Consider the following 27,838-nt stretch of genomic DNA (forward strand, 5'->3'; position numbering starts at 1 on the left):
TCGAAAGTGAAAATGTATCTTTTTTTATTGTTACCATACATTAATTAGCAAGGGCAGAAACTAACCAAATCAAAAAATTGATACCAAACAATGATTCTACAGGGTTTGAGGAAGGTACAAGTCACCATTCAAACTCAATTTCAAATGTGTTGAAAGTGTAACAAAATAGAAATGTACAAAGACTTATAAGATTCCATTTCACTTATGATCGTGATGAATACCAGCAGGGTCAAATCAAGAACAGCAGTACTTCTTTCAAGATTTTTATGACTCATGAATGCAATTGATAGACTAAACTGTTACAAACTATGCAGGCTGAACATCATGTTAGGCTGGTTTTAGAACATGTTTTAAGATAGCACAAATTAAAACATTGTGGAAATGGAGGAAGTCATTTTAACTTTTAAAACCAGTGATTGGAGTCAAAGTCAAACTAACATTTCAGCACATTCGCTTGACATCGGGTCAAATCGGGTTACCCAAAACATAAAACTTCTGACAGTGGAGGGGAAAAAGAACAAACAATTTATGTAGACATGAAACAGCTGAGTGAATTTCAGAATGTCCTAAATAAATACCGTACAGAAGTCAAATAAGACAAAGGAAACACCGCCCCATGGTGCCATTGTACCCTCAGGGCTTTTATCATTTCATTTACACTTCCCTTAAAAAAAGAGGGAGGAGGAAAGAGCTGGGGTATTTTTTTCCTCATTTCTCCTATTTTGTTTCTTTACATTAGATCAAGATGGCTTTAGGTATATCTAAGTAAGAATACATCTTATTACAGTCAGACAGAACTTTGCTACTACCTTAAATATACAAGCACAAATACACAAAATGTCAAATTTCCAAAAGCAACAGAAAAGACAAAATAAAACATCCACACGAAATAATTTTCCTTTTATAAACAAAAGATAAAAACAATATATTTTAGGGGAGGAATAAAAGTCCTGTGGTGCTCCTTGGTCTGTAGCTTTTCAGTATTGGTTAAAAAATAAAAATAAAGTATTAATTGAACTGAAGATTTAATAGTAGAAATAAAAAAAACATTCTAGGGAAATATATACTGTATAAAAACTCTTCAAATGTGTAAGTGTGTATGTTGCTCACGCCAGAGTCTACTCAGATAGCTCACACACCAAGGTACTGAAATTCCTACCATCATTTGTGTATGCGTGTGTTGCATCTCACGCTAAAAGTGTGATAATTTCAACAATTTCGCAAGACGTCTCTAAATTCTGGCCTGCTCAGTTTGTCAAAGACTTCGGTATATCTTCTCTCCTCAAACTTCTCACACACACACTTCACTGTGTGTGTCCGTCTCGCTCTCTCTCTCACTTGCCCACTCACCAATACTTAATCTACAAAGTTTTCTAGTGCCTTGCTGCATCGGAGCTGTCCAGAATTGAGTCGTTGGTGGACAAGTTGTCCCTAAGCATCTTGCCACACCATGGCCATGCCCCAACTGCTTTGTGGCATTCTTGAGTTAAGTGTGGTTGAGTTTTCTCCTGGATTCAATCACCACGTCTTCTTCATCACAACTATCATGTCACTGTCCAAAGTTGAAATTAGCAAGAGCAGACAGGACATTTTCAGTATGATATGCGGAAAAGGACTAGAAGGAAATTTGGGGCCTTGATTTCGGAAAGTCACACTGTCATGATGAAGCTCTGGCAGGAGGTGTAACTGAGCTCCGCCAGGCACCGCGTGTTGGAAGAGTCCGAGCTCAAAACGCATGTCGGGGGTCTGCTAAGAAACCTGTTGCTCTCGTGACTTTTGTCTTTGGGAAGGCTCAGAGGAGGGCGCGAGGGAATTGTGTTGCGAAGGAGGAGCCCAAACTCTATTGCGATGCTTGCGAGGTGGGGTTGTCGCTCTTGCTCTCCTGGCTAGAGGGCGCCTTGTTGTTCCATGGCGAGTTGGATCCCAGAGCCGGGGAGTTGTTGAAGCTGTCCTCGTCGTCGATGCCATTGGCTGCGTCAAATTGGGTGTTCTCCAGCCGCGTAATCAAACGCTCATCCTCGTCACCAAACTCCCCACCCATCAGTGTAGGCTCTCCCACCACCATCACATCCTGCACAGACAAAATAAAATGTTGAATACAGTCTAAATACAGCACTAGTAGTCAACACTCTTTGTAAATCATTGGGCTGTCAATCCCTACATAATCACGTTTCGGCACCCATGGACTTGCATATTGGGTTGTTATTTTTTTCAATTGTTTTCGTGTCGTTTATTGTTTTGGCCAAAAGCATTCTGCTTAACCAGGGCTGGGCAATATGGCCGAAAATGTAATGTGGTATGCCGTAGTGCTGTGAATCTTAAACCCCCGGTGCTCAGCGACTGCTGTGCGGATCGCTAATGTAAGTTGTTGGCCCCCGTCATGAAGTGAGGTCAGCTGGTGTGCTGAAACGGGCAACCCAGGATACTATGAATGCCAGTGCCACTTCTGTTGAGTTAGTCGATAACAAGGCAACAACCTCTGGCCACCTGGTGGTCCTGCCCACCATGGAGAGGAAGTGAGTCCATGTTCAATTGGTCAAAACAACTCTCTGGCACTAGAAAGCGTGCCACCGGGGCTCTGGTATAGTGTTGTAACTTGGCGCGCTGGCATGCCATACAAATACCAGCCCACATCCTGACATCTCTCATGAGGCCAAGCCAACGTACTGGAGGCCTTTCACACATGGATGGGAAAGGCCGTGGATGGTGTCAAACAGCGCTGCAGGCAGCAGGCACTATTGGGTGCGGCTGGCCGGTGGAGACATCACAGAAGAGTGTGGCATTAGCGTAATCAAATGCGATGTCCGAGAGACGCAGTTCGGTGGCCGCTTGAGTGTCAAGAGTTGGCAGCCAATTCAGCAGCTTCGACATCGTAATCGAGCCCCAGGTGAAATATGAGGGATTAACACAGCCAGCATCCTTCCCATAAATTTGTATGGTTCGCCGTCACACAGGGTGTTGAGGGACAGCAGGCAGTCTGCCTTCGCCAGTTTGGACAGTTCAAAGCATCCCAAAAGGGATGACTTGAGCCCATCGTGCTTGCCAACTGCCGGTGGAGCCTCCAGCAGCACCCTCACTCTGGCTGTTTCCGCACAAAGCAAATTCTTTACAGAGCAAGTGACTCTTTTTCAACCCTTTCAAGTCAATCATTCCTTTCTTCCTTGTGGGAGCCACATTGAGGTAGGTGTTTAATCTATTTAGTTTGCATTATATAATGGTATTACAAGATTTGCACTGAGTTGACTAGTCATTTATTTGAACAGTTAAGCCATGCTTTGGTTCGGCATGCATTTGCTACTCGACTTTCTGTCGATAAGATAAGATATCCATTGTGGGACAAATAAAGGATATCTTATCTTATCTTATCTTAGCATAGAAAGACGATTCCAGTGATATACTTACTGGAACCTGGCTGGACAGAGGGAAGCCACTGCCAGGACTCTTCTTCTTGTTATTGTTGTTATTGTTAGTTCCTCCTCCTCCGCTGATGGTGCTGCCACCTGACATCTTACGCTTCCGTCGTTTGTTTGGGGCCTGTCTGGATGGCTCGGCTACACATGGGAAACAGGAAGTTACATGATGGAAATGTTTGTGTGTTTTTACTACATTGTCAGATGTTGGAATATGTATGTTCACATACCCGGAGGTGCCACCATTCGCTGCCATTTCTGGAAGAGGCAGGTCTTGAGGCAGTCTCTGGGGCTGAGGCTGTACGTCTTGTGTCTGGACATTAGTTCCTGCATGGGCTCCAGGATCACACACAACTACAGCAGAGAGCACACAGGCAGAAAGCTGATATCAAATCAAAAAGAAATAAATAACAAACCCTTCCCATTTTCAGTACTTTTCAACTTTAAGATGTTAAATATGAGTAAAAATAAATTACACTATAATTCAGCATATACCATTTTTTACAATAGTACAATAATTTTCAAATTAATGTATACAACAAAATTAAAATATCCTCAGTGCAGTTCAGCTTTGCTTACAATAGAGGCACTAGTATGAAAGAGCTATAGCTTTAAAATATACAGTAAATCCACTATGTATAGTCATAAATTGTTCTCATTATGATCTCTCTAGGGGAAATTCGATTTACACTTTGCTCTACATAATTTTGGTGCACATCACACAAAGCTGACCACACATTGACCACACATGCAGTCATGCATAGAAAGATGCCAGAATGAGGAAATTCGCAACAATTGATTCCAATACATTTTATTAGCAGCAGGACTTGAAAAGTGACCCTCTATTTCCTTATGGATGAGTTACAAGTTACATTTAGTTAGCTTCTTGGTACAGAACAAGCTTACCGTAATACTTATCCCTCAAAGAAATACACAGCCATAATTTTAATGACTTCATGTAGGTCTTCATTTTATGAACCCACACAAAATTGAGTTTTCAGCTAACAATATCGGACAATGCCATTGCAGTCTGTGGGATCAAAAGGTATTCAACACTATTTATTTACTTTTCTTTATTTGGCTGCATGTCTGCTTGTGCCGAGCCTGTGTTTGACATAGTACAGGTACATCACACAGCTGGTGTATAGTCAATGCATTGTCCATTGTTTATTGATCAAAATCATACGGATTTCATTGATTCAAGGTTCAACATCATGAAGAAATATTAAGCGTGTCTTCAATAGATGTATATTTTGATGCAATGTGGGGATGCACTAATCAATTACCTGACCGAAACCAGGGTGAAAATAAATAGCCACACAAACTATTTCTTTCCTAAAGGAATCTGCTGCTTTTTTCATCCACAAGTATTCTGCTTTTCCTTTTGTGTAAAAGAAGAATTTGGATATGTGTAAAATACTGAAATTGCACCCGTAACTGACCTCAATGCAGTAGGCTGTATGGTTGCGAAAATAAGGCACATTCACCAACCCAAGACTGACTCATGCAGTGAACATTGTTCAGAAGGCACATAAACTTGCAGACCTAGTCTGACTTGTACATGTATTATTAGAGACTAAGACACGCACTCCACTGAAGATCACCCTTTTTTGACCTTTTGTCTCTATGCACCTGCAAGACAGTCTTCAGGTGTATGGTCAAATTTAAAAAAAATATATATTATTGAAGTAAAAATTGGGTAAGAACAAGTGTAGGGTCATGATGTTTTGTGTACAACTTACTCGGAGGTAGTTTAGAGTTGAGTTTGACAGGCCACATCTTGTAATATTTTTGGACAGCTGGTCAAGCATCTGTGGGTCCTGGGCCTGAGACATTATTCAACAGGACAGAGTAAATAACTTGACACACACGGACAATAACACGACAACAACAAGATTAAGGGCTGCCATCCACTCACATGCATGGCCAGTATACTGCGAGGGATGAGTTCACGATGTTGTCGGATGCTAAAGTGCCACGTTTTTATCCTCATCATGTCGTCAAACATGAACTCCAAGTACAAGCGCCCCTCAACACACACCTACAGAAGGGAAGGTGAGTAGGATTGTGAATGTGCATATTCAAAGTTTGATTACACGGATTGCTCCATCTCACTCTGCGTTATTGGAGAAGCGTTCACAACTAATGTTAGTTAATTGCTCCTTTAAATTGATTAGCGATCAACAAAGAGCATTTACATTGTTTGACTTGGCACTACAATGATGCCCCAAGTAGACAAATACTATATTAACAGCGATTGGGCAGTGGCCCTGATAATTGCCTGTAACTTAATTCTTCCTGTTACCAAGCCATATTGGATATATGCCATCAACTCAGCAGCCCCTCTTGCATCCCTGTGCACAAAGCAGAGCCCAACCCATTCAAACATGTTGAGGATGGACAATATTTTAGGATTGAACATTTTCAGAGTCCTAAATCATAATGTTCACATGTTACAAAGTGCCTGTCTATTTAAGTCTGTGTTAGGATGTATGCAGCACTGCATCAACAAAAAAATAATCTCTTCATTGAGTTTGTATGCGGGTGTTCTACTCATTACGTTACAAGTTATATCATGGATATGGTTGCCCTAAGAGTAGGCCCCTCCTTTATTTATTTTTAAATTTCGGACAATTTGATGCCCTTCAATTTTTTTCCTGTAGACTAAAACAATGTTGATAAAGTTATTCCTTGTTTTTTCTTGAATTTCCAAAAATGTCATTGACAAGTTATGCAATTTCTAATGGCGGAAAATTCTGTGTGTGTGAAATGTTTTGTTTCTTGGGGGCGTGTATTCTTCCTCCGGGGGCTTAACAGAAAATAATTGAATAGCGCTGGCTTAGAAGGATGTTGTGACCATAAATAATCCTAAATATATCCCATCATAATATTACCATGTTTTACCCTCGAGCAAGTGTAGCGTATTATTTATTAGGTGAGTTTTTTTCATACGTAACAACTCACCGGGTTGTAAAGCACATTGTCTTTGTGAAGCATCGTATGTGAAATATAGTTTATTCTGATTATAATGCATGTTTATTTGACATATTTAGCGTTATTATGCTAGGTTGAGACCGAACACGAAATATCGGATGGTGCAGCATCTTGCTTGCTTCTGTTCGCCAAACAACTCCAAGGGAGGGTGGGAGTAGTTCTGGTTCTGGTATAATGAAAACATTAACGCCTGCTAGTAATACTAATAATACATTACATTTAAAATTTTATATATATATATTTAATAATACATTTCATGCCACCCAAGGACACTGTACAGTCGTGATTCGATATGGATGAGAATGAAAAGGCGAATGCAACAGGAAGTCAATTGAATTAAAGACGTCCAACTGAAAAGATGACATCAATACATAAGGCACACTGGATTATAAAGCCCACTATCAATTTTTGAGACACCTGCATTTTATGGTTGGGGGGGGGGGGCGGTACGGTACTTCAGCATACACCTTCCCTCTGATTTAAACTCGTACTATGAAAATTAATTATATTTGCCTGTCACTATTATAGGGGTGTGGTGAAAAAATGCTCGCTAAGAGTGAAGAAGAAAGAAACCTTACAATTTTTGTTGATTTTTACCTTGTGTTTAGTATCTAACTCCTTCCCGCAATCTCCGGTCCTCAAACACAAACCTCCTCGCCACCCCCGTGACCAAGCTCAAAACCTGGGGGGACCGAGCCTTCTCTGTCGCCGCCCCCACCCTCTGGAACGCTCTACCACAACACATCCGCAACTGTACTGACCTCCAATCCTTCAAATCATCCCTAAAAACTCACCTGTTCCGCTATGCTTTTAATACAATCTAATCTCTTTTACCCATTTTTCTTTTGTTCATCTAAATGTGCTTTTGTAAATTATGTATGCTTGTTTTAAATGCACATTTTTATCCTGTGTTTTTATGCTCTTGTAAAGTGTCTGGGTGGGATGAAAAGCGCTTTTAAATAAAATGTATTATTATTATTATTAAGTTAAGTCAACCATTTTTCCAATACATGTTCTAGACGGATACAGGAATAAACAAAATAGAAGAGGGGGACACTTACCTGTGTGAACATTGGCTTTCCATTCTGAGAGACCATGGTGCACTGATCACAGTCAAGTGAGACAAAGTTGTTGTGAAATGATTCCTTGGGGTGTTTCAGGACATAGTAGAGCTCAGTGGCACCACCCTCAAATATACTCCGAAAGTATCTTGGAATCAATGTCCGACCAATTGCTTGATGGGTGGAAAGGAAACAAATGGGTCACAACAAAATGGTTAATTTAGTTTAACAGTAGATAATAGGCTAAATAGGGGTGTAACAAAGATGGTTTAAACCAGAAAATCGTTTTTTGATTTGAAAGATGTAAGCGCATCAAATCGAACTGAATCTAATTGTTCTGCTTTTGTATTAATCGAGATACGTAACAAATTATTTTATTAAGATGTACAGTATCTTATAAGAAAATGGCACATTTGATTCAAATGTAACAACAAAAAAGGCTTTGCCTTAGACCAGGGGTGTCCAAAGTCGGTTCTCAAGGGCCGCTGTCCTGCCTGTTTTCCAGCTCTCCAAAGAGCGATGCACCTGAATCAAATCATCAGGATCATTCTTTCATTTCTGAAGCATTCAATGCTGCTTCAGAAATGGCTGATGAGCTGATCATCTGAATCAGGTGTGTTGCAGCTGGGAGAGCTGGAAAACAGGCAGGACAGTGGCACTCCAGGCCTAGAGCTGGACATGCCTGCCTTAGACCCTCTCGAACTGAGCTGTAATATATTGAATCAAATTGTAATCCCACGGAGTGGAATCAAATCGTTCCACATTCAAACTGTATTCTCCTTGAATCGTTTCACACATCAAAAAATGTATCAGATCGTACTAAATAGGCAGCACATCAGCAGGATGGGATGTTTATTTGACATTTGTCCTTACTGTAACGCTTGGGCCCATCTTCCAGACAGAAAGTAATGGTCAACATGGCATCATCTTCAAAAAACTCTGTAGTAAATGCATCCCACCATAGGTTATCACACTCCTACAGTTTGGAAAAAGGACAGATATTCCATTACCCACACACAGTGCTAGTGTTATGCAAAAGCGAGAATTTACAAACCTCTGTCCAGTTCTGTAGCCGTTTATTTAGTTCAAATATTCTGTAGTCTGTCTGGTTGCCATATGGTGTGTGCCTCCTACACACACACAATAAAACGACAGGAGATGATAACAAAAAAGTACAACAGTTGGCGTGTGGTAATAAAAGAGAAGGGAAAATTCTGAGCTGCAGCACTATCAGAGTTGTTGAAGAACCTCAATCAGACATTACTGCTCAATTGGATACGATAGAAGACCACAACATTAACTGGTTTTATGTTGTCTTACCCTATGCCTGGCTCCAGGTATGTGGGAGGATACATTGGGGTTGGACTGGAGAAGCGAGAGAGGGAGAGAGTGAGAGAGCGAGAGAGATCCTTTTAATAACATATAGTGCAACCAACAAAGATCACAGAAACTGTTAGATAAATAGGATGAGACTATAATTCTAACACTTCTCCACGCCACCCAACATCAGATTTATTGTTACCTAATAGAGCCCACAAGAATCATATTCTGGACAACACTTCGCGTAAGTAACTCACAGCAAGACACCACCATAATCTATTAGCTATAATTACGCAGACAATTAATTGATCTTAAACATATAAAAGAGAGCAAACAAGGACCAACTTTGGCATCATTTTTATGGCAATGAAAAAAAGAAGCCCCAATGACTTTGATGGTGATTTTTCAAGGCAAATTTAACTTTGGCCCAAAGGCAAAACTTACACTCTGCTGAAACCTGAATAACCAACCCCCGTGAAATCTCTCGCAGAGAACCGATAACAGGTCGGCTGGAGGAATTTCCTCATTCTCAAATAGTTCACGTCACCAGAATAAAATCATTCTCCAAGGCTGTCCCTTGGCAAAACTAACACGAACGCTTCAATACTGCGTGTTAAATAAAAAACAATGTTTAAAAATAAAAAAAAGAATTCTAATCGACATCACAATGTAGTAGAATGCAATTTTCGAATAGCAAAGAATGCTATTCGCAAAAAAAAAAAAATAATAATAATAATAGTAGTATGGCGAGGTATAGTGAAGTAGTATGGGCGTCTCTTGCGTCAATCTCCACTTCATCGTGCAAAAGATTTTATAAAATAAATACAAGCATACAATATGTTTTTAATTTAAAAAAGCATCAGTACACACACATACAGGTATAAATACTGGATACCATTTTTTGTTTTTCTAAAAATATCAGTACAGACAAGAATAGTGTTTAAGTACCACATGGATAACTGGTATCGTCAAGAGTAGGGATGTCTCAAGCCAATCAAAATTGTGGTGTGATCACATGGCTAGCGTTTTTTTTTCATTTTCTGAAATTATATAGATTCCAAAGTAAGAAATAATTCAAAGCTATACATTTCTTGTCAAATGGAGCAGTAATAGCTTTCATTTTATATTACACAATGTTATATTTTGTTTATTTTGGAGTGGGGGGGGGGCGCAATAGCGGTCACAGTGGCACGCACAGGCACGTCGTCTCTCTACTCATTGCAGCAGTCGTAAATTGCAGCAATGACGACATAAAATGTGAAGACACTCAGGGTAAGCCAAAATATGCTTCTAAAACATCCTAAGTAAGCCTTCCCTGCTATAAAGCTGCCTCATTGAAGAGAGGCAACCAGGCGGTTAGCAAATGTGACATATCTTAACGACGTAACTTCATATCGATGTTAAATGAGTGTAAATTACTTGTTGACATGTAAGCTTGTTGCCCATGTTATAAATCAATACTTTTGTAGATGAGAGAAATCATGCACGTACCAAACAACTATATAACGGCCTCGATTTGTCATTTTGGCCCACACATGGCAATAAATATCCATGTAAATGCATTGTTAACCATTAGATAAATCAAATGCACTCAAATCGAGGAATGACTCATTCTATATTAATGCTTCCGGGCCTTTCCAAAAAACTGAGGCCATTTGCATCACTAGGAAATTAAATGTATATATTGCACTCTACAAAAAATAAAAATACATTTTTGTAAAGCATTCCGCACACCGATATATATTGTGCTTGATGTTAACATTGCATGAGCATAAATGCCATTTGTGGCTTTTGTTCAGGTACTCGTTGATTTTATGCAAAATAAAAAAATAAACAGTGTCAGGAGGGTTTTTTTGGTTGCTTTTTTTTATTTTAGACAATAGATCTAACAAAACGTCAAGAGCATGTTTTTAAAACTTACATTATTTATTCTACTCAAACTCAACTACTCAAAACTGTCATCATGGCCTCATGCCCATTCATCCTTGCACGTTGAACATTCTCTCTTTTTTGTCAAATACAAAATGACCTTGGAAGTCAATTTTATGACATTCAAGACTCTTGCATCTTCATTCTGCTACATCCACAGCTTTGATGCCTTGGCATCTTTGCACACATTAAAGCCTTGAATAAGAATTACCCTTACATCTTTCATCATATTTATTTTATCGTACATTACTTTCACAAGATCTGAGACTTACTGGGCTAACCCAGGACCTCTGGGATTCTATTTTGTGCCATGTCAGGTGGAAATGTGTGTTGGAAGGACAAAAAAAGTGCTTGGATGCGTGTATCTTTGGATTTCGAGGAAAGTAAAGGTCCTTGAATCTTTGAAAACTCAAATTGAAACATAATTTGAAAGGAGAAGGACAAAATAACTAAGAACGTAAAATAAGAATAGACTAAATTAATATCCATTGGAAAAACAAAAACAAATGTCAGCTGTATGCATGTATGCATGTATGTATGTATGCATGTATGTGTCGGCGCCATTGACTGTCGGTCCTGGACAGACCTGGGGCGCTTGTGTTTTTTGCGCCTGTAATGGGCAGCATCTTTCACAACCTCGTTTTGCTCAGTGGCTATGTCGGCGCTGTGGGACAGTCGGCGTTGGTGCGGCGGGATGGATGACTGCTGGAGTTGAGGATGAGGAGAGAGGAGCGTAGGCGCTTAGCGTCGATGCATATTTGGAACCGAGAGTCGCCGCTTGGAATTGAAATGGATTTCCATGGGACAGGAGAAGTGAACCAATCTTTTTTCGTCAATGGATACTACAGCTTCTTGTTTACTTTGAAACTTAGCATGTAGCCGACGTGTGCACATTTTGAGCATGACGTCTCTGATCCACTGGTTAAAGGATACTTTGATCTCTCCTCTTTCATCTCAAACTGCTTCAAACAACAAAGCGTGTGACGGAAAAGTGGTTAGGACTGCACGACTGTCCGTGTTTTGTGTGTTGTGTTTATTATTTTACTTTATGTTAACTGTTTTGTTAAGCGCTTTGTTACATCTGCCGCTGTTGTGAAAGCGCTATATAAATCAGCATGTATTGTACTGTATTGTATAGCTGTTCATATGCATGTTGCCCTCTTAAGGGCAGAGTGGTACCGGGCATGGATGGAGTAAACACTGGAAAGGAGAAGAGAAGTTGTCAACGAACTCTATTAATACAGCTCGTATTTCACGGATTGGGAAGAATGGATATTTCCGCAGTGTTTGTGCATTATTTGAAGGAATATCACTTTTTTCGCGGTTACCCTATCAATGGGGTCCTCTTTTTAACTTGGGTAGTCGCAAAAGCAATGTGAAAGGGTGCCATTAAACAACTTAAAGAATGCTCAGGAAAGGCAGAATCTCACACACCCACACGACACTACGCGCTTGCTACGCAAGCAACATGGTGCAGTCAGGGTACTTTCACAATGTCGGCAACTTGTGAACGCACCACACTGTTCTGCGATTGTAACATTTTAATGACAGGGAAAAGCCCAAAGCATGATTTAAATTTTAATCTGCCAGATTTAATTCACAGTTACAAAACTCACCCCACGTCTCTGTCCAGCATGGTGCCGGGATGGAAGGGGGGGAAAGTGCTACCGTTGGGGGGCTCCTTGGGGGAGTACAGCTTGAACGACTTTGAGGAACAGCCTGGAAGGAAAACCAGAGGGAAGAAAAAAATTAAACAAAAGGTAGTATTTGTTTCTTATCTTTGAGGAACTGCAGTTAATTTACAGCGTTGATAATAAACTGAAAATAATAAATTAAACCTATAGTATCGCATAAAAATTATGCATAGAACACTTCTGGAAGACGCAACCACCTGGGGCTATTAAGTCCTATATTATGACAAAAAAATGTAATGAAAAATAAAAAAAAGTTCCTGTGCAGGGGGGCCCCGCTATTCCAGGGGGTTTGGAACCAGCCTAGCCGGCGAATAGCGAAAATATGACACTGAGAATTTTTTTGTGCATGTGTTTTTACACACACACAAACACTGATAAACTTTCCATATTCGCTTTCCATGGAAAACGGATGGAAATGAGGGAATAGTAGTTCAATAAAATTTAAAATACAGATTTTTTTTTTAAAAATAATTTCAAATATGCTAATCGACATTGAGTATGAGGTTGTACACACCACTGTATGCACTGTGCTTCTGTTACACACTTATCAGTATAATACAGTCCACAAGTACTAACAGACATCGCTAAACACAAAGTCCCTTGCCCCTAATACTTGTCTAATTGACCAGCTCTCTTCAGGCTACCCACAGCAGCAGCCACCAGGTCACGACCCCAGCCGTTACCATAGTGAAGCCCCGCCTTATGATGTCTTGTCTCAACATAATAAAGGTATGCCCCCTTGTCTTTGTGTGACAGATTTTCAAGCACATATAAAAGGGGATGTGTGCTTGTTTATAAACAACAACAAAAGTATAAAGTATTTTCATGTTTAAAATGCTTAATTCACATTTCCATAGTATACTGTATTCCATGAATATACCCCAAAATTAGTTTTGACTGTGACAACACAAGATTATTGTTTTGTCAGGAACTAAAACAAGTTTCACAACTTCAACCATAAAACTATGCCTTCATTTCATTGTCAACAGAAGCCATTTATCATGCAGGCGAACCCTAATGTGGAATGGACTGGGCGCAACAACAAGAGGGAGGGGAAAACCCCCTAACACAAATGGAGTTGATAAATAAATAAATAATCGATGTTATGCGTCCATTAGTTGGTGAGAGCTCCATTAGCTCCTCTCCTCCCCTGTTAGTGGTTAATGACAGGCAGTCCCAATCACATCAGCAGGACTCCACTTCCTCCATTGGGAATTTGTTCATTCCTGTCCAACAAGCTGCACTGTCCAAACACACACACACAGTGAACATGCATGATATGCCGAGGCTCAACACTACTTGTATGACACCAATGACTAAAAGATACCCGCTCAAGAAAAAATATACACAAAAACTAACTACTGTATTCACTTGAAAACAACAAACGTTACGAAGACTTCAATCACTCAGCAGCTTGCAAGGAAACACAAACAAATCAAACTTTCCCTACAAACAAAACCTGCTGCGAAACGGGGAGGTTCGTTATAAGTGTAACACTTGCAAAGGCATCTTGGACACGTATATTATTTCTCAATCCGTTCACACACATTTTATGAGGGACTGCGAGGTTACAAAGGCAATTAGAAAGGCACCAAGCGCACAATGCTAAACATGAGCAGCTAGCTATGCGAAGCGCTAGCTTGACACATTTCGAAGCAAAAGACGGATTCGGGCGCGCACGAAAGTAAATAATATAGAAGCAGACAAACTTTAAACATTCACAACAAACGCTCTTACTGGCCCTCATCGCCAATGGGTGAAACCAGACCACGTCGAAGATTTCGTGGACGTGCTCACGGTAGCAAGCCCAGATGGCAGCTTGTATCCACCGCTAGCTGCTCTGCTAACGCCTTAGCATTAAATCTCTTTTTTAAAGCACAAGTCACCAAAATAAGCAAAGAAATCGCAGTCCCGTCAGCCGGTCTGCCGTGACTAATCGTGGCACCGGCTGCGGAAGAGATGCGCGGCTTGTAGCCGGGCCGAGCGAGCGTTTACCTGCGCTGAAGTCCAATGAGAAAACGAATGTTTACAGATCTGTGCTAGGGTCCGTACGTACGCTCCGATAGGCCCGCTGAATGAACGGCGAGGCGCAACGGAGCCAACACAACACGTCCCAGTGAAGTCGATCGATGCAGTTCTCCGCGAACTGTGAGGCCCAGGAAGCGATACGGCCCAAATTGCGGGAGTGTGACCGCTATGTGTTCTCCCGCATGAGGCCTTGTCAAAGGGCTGAAGCCTGTTGTGGGTTTACATACGGACCCCGATGAGCCCTTTGTTCACGGGAGGACATGAACAATAGCTCAAGGCCCTCCTCCTCCTCTTCTTCTTCTTCTTCTTCCTCCTCCTCCTCCTCTCTCTCCGCAGTACATTTGCTCTTCTCTCCTCTGACCGCCACCGCCAATCGCCCCTACCACTTCAATGCTCGTATAGGTTGTCTGCTAAGCATTTTCCCCTCTTCCTCGTCCTCCTTTACCCCATGTCGTCCTTCTAAGTGACAGATGAGAATTGGCCTAATGCAGCCAAGTGGAAGTACGTTTGGAAATGAAGATCATGTTGACTGTGATGTTCATGTGCACCTAATTAGTGCACACCAGCTTGAGTTGCATCAGTGAAAGAAAGAAAGAAAGAAAGAAAGAAAGAAAGAAAGAAAGAAAGAAAGAAAGAAAGAAAGAAAGAAAGAAAGAAAGAAAGAAAGAAAGAAAGAAAGAAAGAAAGAAAGAAAGAAAGAAAGAAAGATGAACTTTGTTAAATTTAACACTTTAAAAATTCATAAACATATCACAAAACGTGGATACGCAGGGTTTTTTTCAGATTTACGTGTCTACTGGAAGTGCATTTAATTGTTCTGCTTAGTTTTACTTTTTTCTAATTAGTTTTTGAAATGTAAAATCTAGTTTCAGTTACTTATAGTTTTTTTACAGCATTTTCTACGAGTTTAACCTACAGTATTTCATTTTTAAAAAGTTTTTTCATTTTAATTTTTGTCCTTAATTTATCTTTTTCTCATTTTCTATATTACAAAAAGAGTGCATACAGTTCTTATGTCCACTGCATTTTTGGTTGACCAAAAAAAAAAAGTATATATTGCACGACACTTTGAACGTGTTTCTCATTTCTTTTCAGTGAAGTTTCTCATTGTTAAACTCAGGTATTTCGTATCAATTTTTGTGACACCGTACAGACGAAGAGAAAATTTTGTGTCGTATGTCGTTTGCATCAGTGGTGTAGTGGGGATTTTTTAAGTGGGTGTACGCAATTCTGGGATGTTCTATATATACATACAGAACATCAATCATAGGCTACAACACCAATTGAACTAACGTTAAATTTAATGTTTTACTACAACAAAATTATCACAGGCCAACGTTATTAGGCATAAGTCGCATTAGGGCTAAAACTGAAATAAAACTTGAATGTGGCGTCGGGAGAAGTGGGTGGACGGCGTACCACGCCCACTACACCCCTGGTTTGCATGGCCATATGATTCTCACTTTGGTTGAAAGTGTTTGGATTGTCCTTAAGGGTTAGCGGTCTTCTCTTCTGTCCCTCTGTCTCTCCCCCTCCGTCTCTCTCTCTCTCTCTCTCTCTCTCTCTCCCTCTCTCTCTCTCTCTCTCACTAACAACGTTTGTTCATATTTTCATTTCTAATACAGAAGTGTAAAACTATGATGTGTGCTTCTTATAGCATTGTAGTATTCAAAAGGTACTGATTTTCTCCCACCCTCTGTTCCACAGTCACTCATGCACACTCGCGTTCACGCACACACGCGCACAGAGCATTAAGCCTAAAGGAGAATCCCATGGCCTCTAAATCTGATTAAATCGCCTCAAAATATAATCAGATATTCAGATCACAGCCAGAAAGGATTCACCCATATGGATAAAGTTGGAAATAAAAAAAGAACAGGTATTATTCAGTGTATGTCTGTCATATGTGGATCAGCAAAAACAGGGTGCTGAGTTTTGCACATAGAGAGAGTGAAATCACATCCATGCAGCCATCCATCCCCTTTCTCCATTGCTAGTACTCACTGGGGTCATGGGGGAAACCATTGCAACAACACAGGAAGGCCAGAGCCCATTTTAGAAAACCAAACCTCAGAACTGTTGGACGAATGTACTAAGCAGTAACCACTAGTACGCCATGACAAGTGAAAATGCAGCGCTTCATAATTAAAAAATATTTTTTTTAAATTAACGTATGAGCACACAGGCAAACAATAACCATATTATGGTAACATGTCCATCCATTCTAGTTATGAAATGAAGACAAAATTAGGCGTCAGTCATAAGTTAGGTGACTCTAGTGATTAAAGGTTCACATACATATTCATATATCTGTTTTACTGACTTAATTAAAGTACGCTTCATAACTCTGAGGATTACCCTGACCTGGAACAACTTTTTTTTCACCCCCATACCTCTTTTTTCTATCTAGAGTCTATCCGGTTGACTTCACATGTACAAACCTCAATTCCAATGAAGTAGAGGCATCGTGTGAAACGTACATTAAAACAGAACACATTTGCAAATCAAACTATAGCAATTGCTTTTGTGTCCAGTGCAAAATGGGGGCTAACGGTGCACATGGGTGGAGTTTTCTTTTTGCGCTTTGTGGGAGTGAACACAGCCGACTAGATTCTTGGCCAATCAAAGCAGCTACTCTCATTTTCTTTAACTACACACCCCAATTCCAAAGAAGTTGGGACATTGTGTGAAATGTCAATAAAAACATAGATATAATTTCATCTAAGTGGCCAGGTGATCCAGTGGTTAGCGCATCGACCTCACAGTGCAGAGGTACCGGGTTCGATTCCAGCTCCGGCTTCCCTGTGTGGAGTTCGCATGGTCTCCCCGGGCCTGCATGGGTTTTCTCTGTGTACTCCGGTTTCCTCCCACATTCCAAAAAACATGCGTGGCAGGCTGATTGAACACTCTAAATCAGGCGTGTCCAAAGTCCGGCCCGCGGGCCAAATCCGGCCCGCGGTCGAATTTCATCCCGCCCTCGGCCCCTGTCATAAAATCAGTGCCGTCTGGCCCGCAGTTTGGGCGCAATGGAACACGTGTTGCATTGACTGAGGTCTCGTAGACTGATGAGTGATGTTTCATAGAGTACTGCTTCCCTCTAGTGGCTAAATGAGTAATAGCATTCACTAAATGAGTAATAGCATTTAGACACTAGAGGGCATCACTCACGAGTTAACAAGACATCACTCCGTGTTTATATTGACTGATATGTCATATTTCAAATGATCCTTGCAGTTGTGGATATGTGTATTGCTTGTTCATTTCCCTATTGTTCGAGTCAAAGGTTTTGTGACTATTGAAAAGTCACGGTGATACATTTTATGTTTCAAATCAATCAATTTGCACTCAGGAGACTTCTGTTTAAGAAAAAGTCAAGTGAATAAGCAGTTGCATGTGATATACCTGTTTCAAATGAACCAAAAGAAATTCTTAAGATTGTTGAAATTAAAATAAAAATGGAAATGTGAAACAGACTGGCTTACTAAAATTTGTTGAACAATATTGTTGTTCAATGTAAAGAATGTCAGCCAAGGTCGGCCCCCCGACATTTTACCACATAAAATCTGGCCCCCTTGGCAAAAAGTTTGGACACCCCTGCTCTAAATTGTCCCGAGGTGTGAGTGTGGGCGCAGAGGGTTGTTTGTATCTGTGTGCCCTGAGATTGGCTTGCAACCAGTTCAGGGTGTCCCCCGCCTATGTGGTTACTGTATACTGTATTTCATCAAAAATACTAAATGTATGACACAATTACATTCATAGCCTCTGAGGTTTCTCTCAATATTTTTGGCAGCATCCGTTTAGTTTAGTACAAGGGTGAAGGCTCCCTTGCGGCATCGCGTGCGAATGTGTAACCTATGTGGACTTGTCTGTCTTACACTATGACCATGGTAGCCATGGTAACGCAAGCAAGTTTTAACAACTGGAGAGTGGCTAAGAATCATCTCTGGGCACACAGGGGTTAATCCTCGCTCTGTGTGTGTGTGTGTGTATGTGTTCGTGTGTGTGCGTGCGTGCGTGCGTGCGTGTGTGTGTGTGTGTGTGTTTTGTAAGCTTTGCCATTGAAATGCTACATGACTGGGACTGGGTTAATCCACAGAGCAAGTGTTGGGTGATGGAGATGCAGTGGGGGTAGGAGGTGTATCAGGATAAGGCTTTAAGGGCTTACACACACCATCTCTTTCGCTGTGAGGCACAGGGCAGGCCTTATCTTCAAGCACCACCCTAACCAGTGACACACAAACACGACGCACACAAATGTTAAGCCGCTGAACCTTCCCTGCACTGGCTAGCCTCATAGCCAAAGCCAGAAATCCAAGTACTATGTAAGCAGAATACAGTATATCACCGAATGGAAAAAATAGATTTGAAAAAAATGTATTTTTGTTTGCTTGTCAGACTACATTTTAGACAGGAGCAGTTTGTGCAATTAACAACTTGCGCTCCGACAAGAATGGGCAGTAAATGAGCATGGGTATGACAGCAAATGCTCCATAATGCGAAGCAATCCACTCATGCAAAAGATTGATTCGCTTCTTCCATTAACAGTCATGTGACTATTTTAATTAAAACACAATATGATTCAAGTTAAACTCAAAATATATGATCATAGAAGATCATGTTGTATACCAGTCGGGGAGAAAACCATTATGATATCAATGTGTACAAAATTTGTGCCAAGATAGTTGTGGAACAAAATAGATGTGCTTGTTACGTACATTATACATTCAACGGTCAAAACCATGTAAACACTTGCACAGTGCAATATGTATACTGTATATAAAGAAAGATAAGAATGCTCACTTTGGATTGACGGTGACAGAGAGAGATGGTGTACAACTGTACTGCCTCTACTGGTAAGCAATATTTTAACACTCACGGTTCTCAGAATGACATAATGCAGCCATGCAACACTGCGAACAACAGTCAATTTCATAAACATCTTGTTAAATGAAAAATTATTTGGTTCACTATGGGCTTGATTTGGTTAAAGTGAAATATTATGTGATTTCACTATACGGCCAAAGACGTCATCTATGTTCAAATGACAGTAGAAAGCATAAAGAATAACAATTGAATCCAATAAAAGCATCAGGAAATCTTCTTGTGTTTGGTTGCTTTTTCACATCACAGCTTAAGATAACCTATTATGTTATATGTAACACAGAGCAATGATCCCGTTGGGAAATTTTGTGTAAACACAAACATTTCTCATGATCCTTATTGTGCTGTTCATACCTCAATTCCCTTGCGTGTGTCTGTCTGTTTTATGGTTCTTCAGCCCCTAATTTCCCATTCACACAACATAGTGGCCATGGCTGACATCCACTACTGTAACTGTTTTCTTTTGCCCAAGGGGCAGGCGTGATTGACACCTATGAATTCATTTCCAGCAACAAGGGGCCAAGCACACATTTGACGTGAATCACAATCAATTGTCATATTTTTTTTTAAACACATCAGACTGTAAGAGAGGGTTGCCATTTTTCTAGTAATGAGCCTACCTCAAATAGTTGGTGAACAAATATTAATTTGACATTTGATAAGTAATTAAAGGGGGCACACCATGAATAAACTCCCCGATGTGCGCTGAGTGAAGTTGACCTCTCTCTTTAATCCAATTTAGTCAAAGCACGAGCAGCGGGGGCGGAAAAAAAACAAATGAGAATGAACCAGAGCTGAGAGAAGCCACAGCAAAAGCAGTCTGGCTTGAATGTGCCTGAGTCATGTGCTGCTGAATCAGCTGTGCGAGAGGCCACAAGGAAAAGGTCATCTTACCTCCCTCAGTTTCTAGCTGTGACATGGCCATTTTGTCACCCATAAAGTCACGTTGACTGCGATACACTGCTCAAAATCCGACACTCTTGTGTCGTGTGTTCATGCCTCTCCCTCTGTGTGATATCTCCAGTGTCCAGACTGTCAGCTCGGAGGCATTGCAGGGTGAGGAGGGGGCATTTCCACTCACTAGTCAACAGGAAACTGAATGTCTGCCTCAGTTCTGATAACAACCATCCCATTTGCCCTCTCTTAACAACTCACTCTTCCGCGCTCATCTGAAGTCAGCTGACTAATGCAAAACGATAATTATGAAGTTCCTGTTTACCGCATTAAATAGAAATTTTTCTTCCTATAATTTGTGCAACACTATGATGAAACACCTTGATTTGTCTAGTGGGATACAAAGTTTTATCGATTGTCTCAACGGTATGTGCCCTGTGATTGACTGCTGACGAGTCCACATTTTGCCAGAAGTCAGGTGGGATGGACTCCAGCTCTCTGCGACCCTGAACAGGATAGTAAATGGATGAATGGATGATTTATTATTCAGCAGCACGGTGGACTAATCTTGAGAACATCTGCATCACAGTTTGGAGGTTTTGAATCTCAGCACCAGCAAAACTTTGCATGTCCTCCATGTATTTACGCGGGTTAGCTCGAAGTAATCCAGATACCCCCAGTATTGTAAATACATGCATGATAGATTAAGTAAGGTGAATGTGAGTGTGAATGGCTGGTTGTCAATTTGTGTCCTTCGATAATTTACTCGCAACCAGTTCAGGGCGTACCCTGTCTCTCGCCCAAACTGGGGAAGGCTCAAGTTCACCTCTGACCCTAATGAGGAGAAGCTGTAAAAAACACAACTTGTATTTTGGGGGACTCAAGTTTCGAAAAAATTTAAAATATAAATTAATGACATTTATGGCAACCATATTAGTTAGCACAACAAAACAATTAAGTGATTTCCTCCAAAACAATTTGCTAAATCGTGGGACACAATAAATGGCACAATTAGTGAAAATCTTATTTATTTTTAATTTAAATGTTTTTTTGAACTTCCCACATTCAATTGTATTGAAGTTTGTAGTCTTGAAATTGTAATTTCACAAAAAAAAAAAAAATTCAGTGTCGTAAATAATTGGATAAGGCTCTAGTTTATATATTAAATATGAATCAACTCCTACAACAAAATGTATCATTAAATATATTTTGCAACATATCCATTGATTAAAAATGTACGCAACTTGTACTCAGTCAAGCATTCAGACTTTTATATTTCCGATTTGACAATCTTTCTTAAATACAGAGCGGAATTGTTTTACCAATGAGCAGCCCCATTACAAGTGATTATGTTGCTGCAGCGGCAGGGGGGAAAACAAATCACTCTACATTTGTGGAAAGAACATCCTTGTAGAGTTTCAAACGGCATATTGGTTCATTCACGTGACTTTAGTGTGCATGTGAGTGTGAATAAAAATAGAAATAATAGTAAAAAAACACTACTACGACTAATAATCATCATCATCATCATCATTCCCTTTATATAGCACATCTTAGGTACAAAGGTCAAAGGTGTTCCACATTCAAAACAGTCAATGACCAAAATAAATCCATTGACATTTTCAGCATAGTCAAATGCACGTGAAAGTAAACAAACACATAAACAAATAATTAATAAATAGAAAAATAAATAACGCAATAGAAAAGCAAATAATACGATAGAACCGCAAAAAAAGAAAGAATAAAAACCATTGGAAGAATGCCACATGATAAAAGTGAGTCTAAAAAAAAGATATAAGAACAGTCAATGAGTTTGTCAGTGTAGAAATTGTCTCTCTGCAGTAAGTCTGCCCTTCTGAGAAAGACTCCAGCTATCCATGACCGTAAACGGGATAATCAGTATAGAAAATGGATTGATGAGTAAGAAGTGAGGGGAATGCTGACAGAGGCAAAAGGCAAGTCTGTTAGTCGGACCCTTGGTAGCAGCACCCTCGTGTGGCCGAATTGTGCATTTCATCCTGACTTGACCAGCAGCTCTGCCCCCATCTCGAACCCACTCGCAGGATTTCAGGTGAGCACCGACATACAGTATCACCACGACAAAATAAATGGCATGTGTGACACGTGTCATTGCACGCCAGCAGTGATCTCTGGCTGTGATCGTCGAATCAAACCGACTAGCCATAATGTCCACCTGCTCAATATACAGTAATGATAGCCAACAAGATCTGTAACAATGTTTTTGCTTTTGCAAAGACAACAGTGCTCAATTTTGATTCCCAAAGTGTGAATTCAACATGTTCATCATTGCGGTTGTGGTTTGCAGAGGTGTAGATCCGTACTCTATTATCATGAGAGCGTAATGTTTTAAAAATATCCGAAATCTTGTCACTCAATAAGATGCAGTGTGGTGTCAATCAAAAGTGGACACTGATATACTGTTTTTATAAAATCTGAATATTTGATAAAGCTTTTGTATCGGATATCATTATACTGTACAGTATTTGCAAGGAGACAAAATGTTGGAATCGGTGAGTTAACACCACAACCGGATTTTAAGTACAGCAAAAGAAAAAAGAAGCCGATGTGGTATACTAAATCAACGATCGTCATCGTTCTGCATCATTGTCAGCATTCTTCCCTCACACTAGCAGGTGGCTTAGTCTGTGGGTGGGTGGGTGTATGTTAGGGGGCCGGTGTGTGTGTGTGTGTGTGTGTGTGTGTGTGTGTGTGTGTGTGTGTGAGTGTGTGTGTGTGTCTGCGTGCGCAAGCGTAAGTGCGTGTCTCGAGTCAGCTGACAGCTGTGTGAGGGGATGTGACAGTGGCCTGATGCTGCGTTCTTCTGTTCTCTGGGAGCCATTTTGTCTCGCTCTGATCTCCGAGTCAGGTCTGCCCCCCTACACCCATCCAACGCCTCCAGCCAATCACGTCAGCGCTCAGCCTTGCAGAAAACATAGAAACAGTCTGATTTCTCCCAGTCTCAACCCCCCTCCCTCCCCACTCCTCATGCACTCCTGCAGCCTTCATCTCCCATTTGCTCCTCATCCCTCTTACTTCTCCCTCCTCTGTCACCCTCTCCTGTTTTCTCTTATCTCAGCCCTCCCTCTAACTCTTCCTTTGGCAAATCACATCTCTCTACTCTGGCTTTCTTTTTCTTTTCATAATCCCCCCCCCCTCCCTCCTCTTCAGGCTCTCTTGTTGTGCAACCCGTTTCCAAACAGCTAAGCCTTTGTGCCTTTTTGTCTCTTGCCGTTTCAGCCAGGCTGCAGTCTTTACTCATTTTCCTCCAATCAGGGACACCATGTGACTCCCCGCATGAGAGGCCACAGTCCCTCCCACCTCTTCTCTCTGTCTGTCTCTCTCCCTCCTACCCCCCCCCCTCTCCTCCCAATTTTGCCGACAAGCCAGGCAACATACGTGAGCAATCAGGGGAGTCAAAAAGAAAAGAGGAGTAGGAAATCAGCGTACATGAGAAAGGTGAGGGGAGACAAACAAAGTTGAGAAAGAAATGGAGACTACACAATTGGAACCGGGGGGGGGGGGGGGGGGGGGGCATTTCATGTAATTTTCGGAGCATCTGCCAGTTCAGAAACAATAACAAGTCCTCTCTCTTGTCACAGCTTGGACCACATCGGCAAACATTCTGCTCCGGTGTTGTCATGTCATCCAAATGCTGGGACACATAGTGTGTATACATCCACATGCACACGCACGAGCACAAACGCTGAGCCCACACAAGAAGGAGGGGAGGGCCCCATGCTGTTGAACATGGCACTGGAATGTAAACAAGCCAGAAAGGAAGACAGAGAAGGAAGGGACCAACTATTGGGCGACTGTAGTTTGCTCATTTTTGGTTTAAGTGGAGTAAATCACCGTTCGTTGGCCTTTGTTGCCATTACTTTTGACTACATGTAAATGACTGTGAGTAAAATTCACAATCAAGTCATCAAACGGCCATGTGGCATGTGACCAGTTCACCCAGTGTAAGTTGGATAGGATCCAGATTGAATGACCCCATTGAGGAAACGCAGTATAGTAAATGGCCGGATTACTTTTATTGTTCTGAACTCCTACATTGATGATTCCTGTGCTGTTTTGCGCAAAATAAGGTTGCCATGTCTGAGTGGTTGCAGCCCATAGGTGATGTCATGTTGTTCTTTTTCCCTGGACCATAAACTAAATCAACAGTTGTAGTGCACTCCGTTTTGCCTTAACCATCATCCATCCATTTTCTATGGCGCTTGTCCTCGATAAGGTTCAAGGGTGAGCTGGGGCCAACCAAGCAGTCTTTGGAGAAAGGCAGAGCACATCCCGGGCTGGCGGTCGCCTGCTAATTGCACAACACACGTCGGCATCAACTATTTGTACTCACATTCGCGCTGAGGGCAATTCCGAATCTTTAGTGAACATGTTTTTGAAATGTTTGAGGAAGTCAGGGTAGCCAGAGAAAACCTGCGCAGGCAAGGGGAGGACATGCAAATGTCACACAGGTAGCCCAGAGCTAAGAATCAAACCATGAAACTCAGAATTGTCAGCCAGACACACCAAGCATTTATCCTTTTCCTATATTCTTTAAGGGAACGAGAGCCTATCTCATCTGACTTTGGACGAGTCAAATCTCAAAACTCAGAACTGTGCGGCAGTCCCTGATGTGAATTCCGGATATGATAATCAAATAAATAAGTAAAATGCACCGAGCCGATATCATGAGGTGGAAAGAAATGATTTGAAACACTGAAGAGAACAAGATGAGAGAGTAAAACGGGAGGTTCGCCATGCACGGGGCAGTCAGAGGTCTTTTTGGAAATTTCCATGACCATGTTGATTAAGTATGCAATCTGACCGCAAGACAGCGAAGGACCCATTCTAAACAAGAGCTCAGACCGCGGCTGCGCAAGCTTGTTTAACGGCTGAAGTGGCAGCACTATTTGCCTTGTGTAACACAGGGCCCAGAGATTGGAAACACACGTGCGGGTTTAATCACACATGCACAGGCTTAATCACACGGCCAGACTCCACATTTCGGCATCGACTATAGATCTGCCACAACAACGCTCTGCTATTCGTTCATCCGTTGTGATGACGAAACATTGTCTCTGAACTCGGTTTCCCCTTCTGAAGTGGCTGCCTTTCGAATAACTTAACAGTTAAATCGTTTCCAAACCACAAAACATGAGAGTATTTCGTGTTTCGATCCTTCTCATGATTAAAGTCTGTGGCTGGCCACATGTCTCAGCGTTCATCGCGGCTGTTGACCGGTGCAGTCACTGTGGTCTGTTTCCACAGGAGGGGTGGAGAGGCCATGTCAGGGTGATACTACACCCTCTCCAAAAGACTGAAAACACATTGACTTCCACTCCCCCGCGGCTGAATATCGCATGACAGTACAAGTAATATATAGTAATACATTTCCAGATATGGGATTATAACCTATTTCATGTCCACATGTGCTATGAGGAGTGGGATATACTGTAAATCGCGCAAACACTTATGCCTGGGGCACACCAGCACAGGGTTTATTTCTCCACCATGATTCCTCTTTCTCTTTCCTAGCATGTGTGATTAGAGTCAATAAAAGTGAGTGGAGTTATCTGCTTGCTGTCAGACTCTCCAAACCCAAATACAACCATATGTAGCCTGCAGGGAGTTCCTCAGCCTTCAAAGACAGTCGACAAATCACACATTTTCCAATATGGTACTTTCATATGATGGATACTCCTTCCACCAAGTTGCTGTCTGTGACTGAACTCCCAGAAACCAAACAGCTGTGATTAAAAAAAACAAACAACAAACACATTCAAATAGGTAACAAGCAACCATCTGGAACGATGTTTTTATCCTTGCATTGATTTTATGCTAAAACAAAGAGGACAAGATAGCTAAATGCGTAGTTAAACCAGACACAAATGCCTCTGTTTGAGTATCAAAATGTTTCTACACTGTCAGGTGTACATGTATTGACCTCTTTCATGACCTCGGGAAGAAAGGGATTCTAGGTAGGGAAAGGGAAAGCCATTTTGCAAAGTAATACGTACAAGAGAGTTTGGCGATTGTTGTGAAGTTTTTTTTTTTTTTCGATTTTAAATGATGACATGTCAAGTCCAAATAACATACAAGTCAAGTCAACAGTATTTATCGAGCACTTTCAAACAGCCATCGCTGCATACAAAGTGCTGTACATGGAGCGATTTAACATGCACAATAAACAGTAAGACAAATCGGTAATAAAGGCGGTAGAAAGCACCAAACAGTAAAACCAAGAACAAATCTAAGTCATGCTGAGTCGAATGCCAAAGAATACAAGTGAGGAGGGCTTTGAAGATGGGCAGCGAGGAGGCTCAACACAACACAACAACACAAACATTGATCGAATACCACACTTTTACCACTCTTCTCGCCAAAATTACAGCATTCGACGATGCTAATTACTTGCTCCCCAAACCCAAGACAAATAACAACGACCTGTCGGGAAAAGTCTGGGCAAGGCTGGCTTGGCCAAAAAGTTGCTGACGTCATGAGATGGACGAGAGTCATCGATGTGAGCTTCTTTGTAAATGAATCTTAAAATGTTACAAATCCAGTCATTTTTATTAACTGAGCTGAGCTCGTCTTGCAATCAGTGCGACCTTTGACCTCCAACTGCACATTCAGCATTCTTTATACAGTTCTTCAAAGTCTGTAGTACATGTTTACAAGACTTCATCCATGCCAACCTCAGAAGAAGAACTCACTCATAAATAGTTGTTATCTTCAAAAACAACGGGCCGAGGCACGATGAAGGAATATTCGTAATACCGTAGCAACAACTTCTTGGCCGTGTGACACAAACATCTGTTCACGATCTATCTTTTAACTCTAAAAGTTCCGTTGAAGTTAAAAATGAAAAGAAACGGATAACGGTTGACCGGTCTATTCCGTCCCACCTCTCAGGCCAGGACAGAAGGCAACATCCCATGAGCCTTTGCAGCCTGAGCCCAGGGCCCCGGGGCTCTGAGCTCCCTGTTTCCCTGTGCCTCAGTCACGCCACGACAGGGACGGCACTCTCCAACTCAAAATACATCAACACATGATATGGAAATGTCAGCGGCTGGCCATGGCAGTGGCGGCCGCTGCAGATGTCGTCAACATCCAGCATCGGCATGGCGGCTACTTACCGGGACACGCGCAGCCGCCCACCGACATCTTCTCACATGTCTGGTGGGAATACGATGAGAATGATGGTGTTGCCTCTGTTATCCCTGCTCTCTTCCTCTCCTCTATCCTGTCTCTCACCAGTCACTGCTGCTGCTCACATGAGCGTCTGTTTTCCCCATGGTTCACACACACACACACACACACACACACGCACACGCACACACACACACACACACACACACTCTCACGCACTCTCACGCACTCACACACTGCCGGGGAGCAGAGCGAGATGGAGGGAGAGTGAGGAGGGAGGACGGGAGAGTGACAAAATGCAACAGAGAGACAGACGAGAAGAAGAAGAGGTTAAAAAGAGAGCTCGCACACACACACACACACGCGCACGCACACGGACTCACTCGTACACAGACAGACACAAAGGATCAGATTCTCTCAGTAGTACGAGAGCACTGTGGATGTGTGTGTGAGTGTGTGA

At 41.6% G+C, this 27,838-nt stretch overlaps 1 protein-coding gene across 3 annotated transcripts; it reads right to left on the bottom strand.

Annotated features, from left to right (window-relative positions):
* ldb1b (LIM-domain binding 1b) lies at window positions 1-27,819 on the bottom strand. 3 transcript variants are annotated; one of them, XM_052084394.1, is made up of 11 exons: window positions 27,366-27,819; window positions 12,331-12,433; window positions 8,786-8,830; window positions 8,520-8,595; window positions 8,339-8,441; window positions 7,466-7,638; window positions 5,329-5,451; window positions 5,153-5,236; window positions 3,641-3,764; window positions 3,403-3,551; window positions 1-2,071 (listed from the first exon to the last, which is right to left on the bottom strand). In XM_052084394.1, the coding sequence occupies exons 1-11, from the start codon at window positions 27,391-27,393 to the stop codon at window positions 1,841-1,843; spliced, it is 1,239 nt and encodes a 412-aa protein (XP_051940354.1). In that variant the 5' UTR covers window positions 27,394-27,819; the 3' UTR covers window positions 1-1,840. The 3 variants fall into 3 exon arrangements, with proteins under 3 accessions (XP_051940354.1, XP_051940353.1, XP_051940355.1); XM_052084393.1 differs by lacking the exon at window positions 27,366-27,819 and adding an exon at window positions 20,212-20,376; XM_052084395.1 differs by lacking the exon at window positions 27,366-27,819 and adding an exon at window positions 14,404-14,768.
* Between the last annotated feature and the right edge of the window lie 19 nt (window positions 27,820-27,838).

This window comes from Hippocampus zosterae, chromosome 13 (genome assembly GCF_025434085.1).
Source record: "Hippocampus zosterae strain Florida chromosome 13, ASM2543408v3, whole genome shotgun sequence".
Lineage (NCBI taxonomy): Eukaryota > Metazoa > Chordata > Actinopteri > Syngnathiformes > Syngnathidae > Hippocampus > Hippocampus zosterae.

Bases quoted from the DNA above. Each gene is read 5' to 3' on its own strand.
- ldb1b (XM_052084393.1), bottom strand. From the start codon at position 20,254: ATGGGTGACAAAATGGCCATGTCACAGCTAGAAACTGAGGGAG. The intron at 5,237-5,328 runs GTGAGTGGATGG...ATAATGTCTCAG, and splicing joins GCAGTATACTGGCCATGCAT to GCCCAGGACCCACAGATGCT. The intron at 3,552-3,640 runs GTATGTGAACAT...TCCCATGTGTAG, and splicing joins GCGAATGGTGGCACCTCCGG to CCGAGCCATCCAGACAGGCC.